Source organism: Etheostoma spectabile, chromosome 24, assembly GCF_008692095.1.
Source record: "Etheostoma spectabile isolate EspeVRDwgs_2016 chromosome 24, UIUC_Espe_1.0, whole genome shotgun sequence".
In the NCBI taxonomy this organism is placed as follows: Eukaryota; Metazoa; Chordata; class Actinopteri; order Perciformes; family Percidae; genus Etheostoma; species Etheostoma spectabile.
In genome coordinates, this window is record NC_045756.1 from 510,340 (window position 1) to 510,925 (window position 586).

The 586-nt window shown below is 45.7% G+C and overlaps 1 protein-coding gene across 1 annotated transcript in view; it reads left to right on the top strand.

The window, feature by feature from the left end:
- The window catches only part of LOC116674175 (receptor-type tyrosine-protein phosphatase-like N), a 36,540-nt gene that overhangs the window by 27,952 nt on the left and 8,002 nt on the right, over positions 1-586 (top strand). Inside the window, 1 exon segment of the mRNA XM_032506708.1 lies at positions 406-483. Coding sequence (XP_032362599.1) covers positions 406-483 — 78 coding nt within the window.

Sequence of the window (586 nt, forward strand, 5' to 3'; positions counted from 1 at the left end):
TCCCTCCAATATTGTTATCAACATAAAAAAGACACCTGGACTCGGTCCAGACCAGAAGCCATGTTGGGCAAAACCAGTGGCCGAGACCAAGACAAGTCCGCGTCCAAATACTAGCGAGTCCGAGACTAGTCCGAGACCATAGAAAAACGGTCTTGAGTCCAGTTTAATTGACATGTCATTAAACATGTCAAATATATGTAAATTCATCTTGCAGTTCTTTAAAAACATCCTTTAAACAACAATGAATCAGAGATGAATAGTGACCATCTGAGGCTCCTGGTAAACAAAGTGCAAGCCGCCATTTTGGATCTGTTAGCCCTGGAAGGATGTAGTCGCTCCAGTGGAGCTGTCACCATCACAGCTGGTGTCCGAGGTGACCTTTGACCCCCTCCTCCCTGCCTTCAGATCGAGCACGACCCCCGGATGCCGGCCTACATCGCCACCCAAGGGCCCCTGTCACACACCATCTCCGACTTCTGGCAGGTCGGTGAGAGTCATTTACAATTTATGTGATAGATAGATAGATAGATAGATAGTAAGATGGATGGATAGATAGATAGATAGATAGATAGATAGATAGATAGAT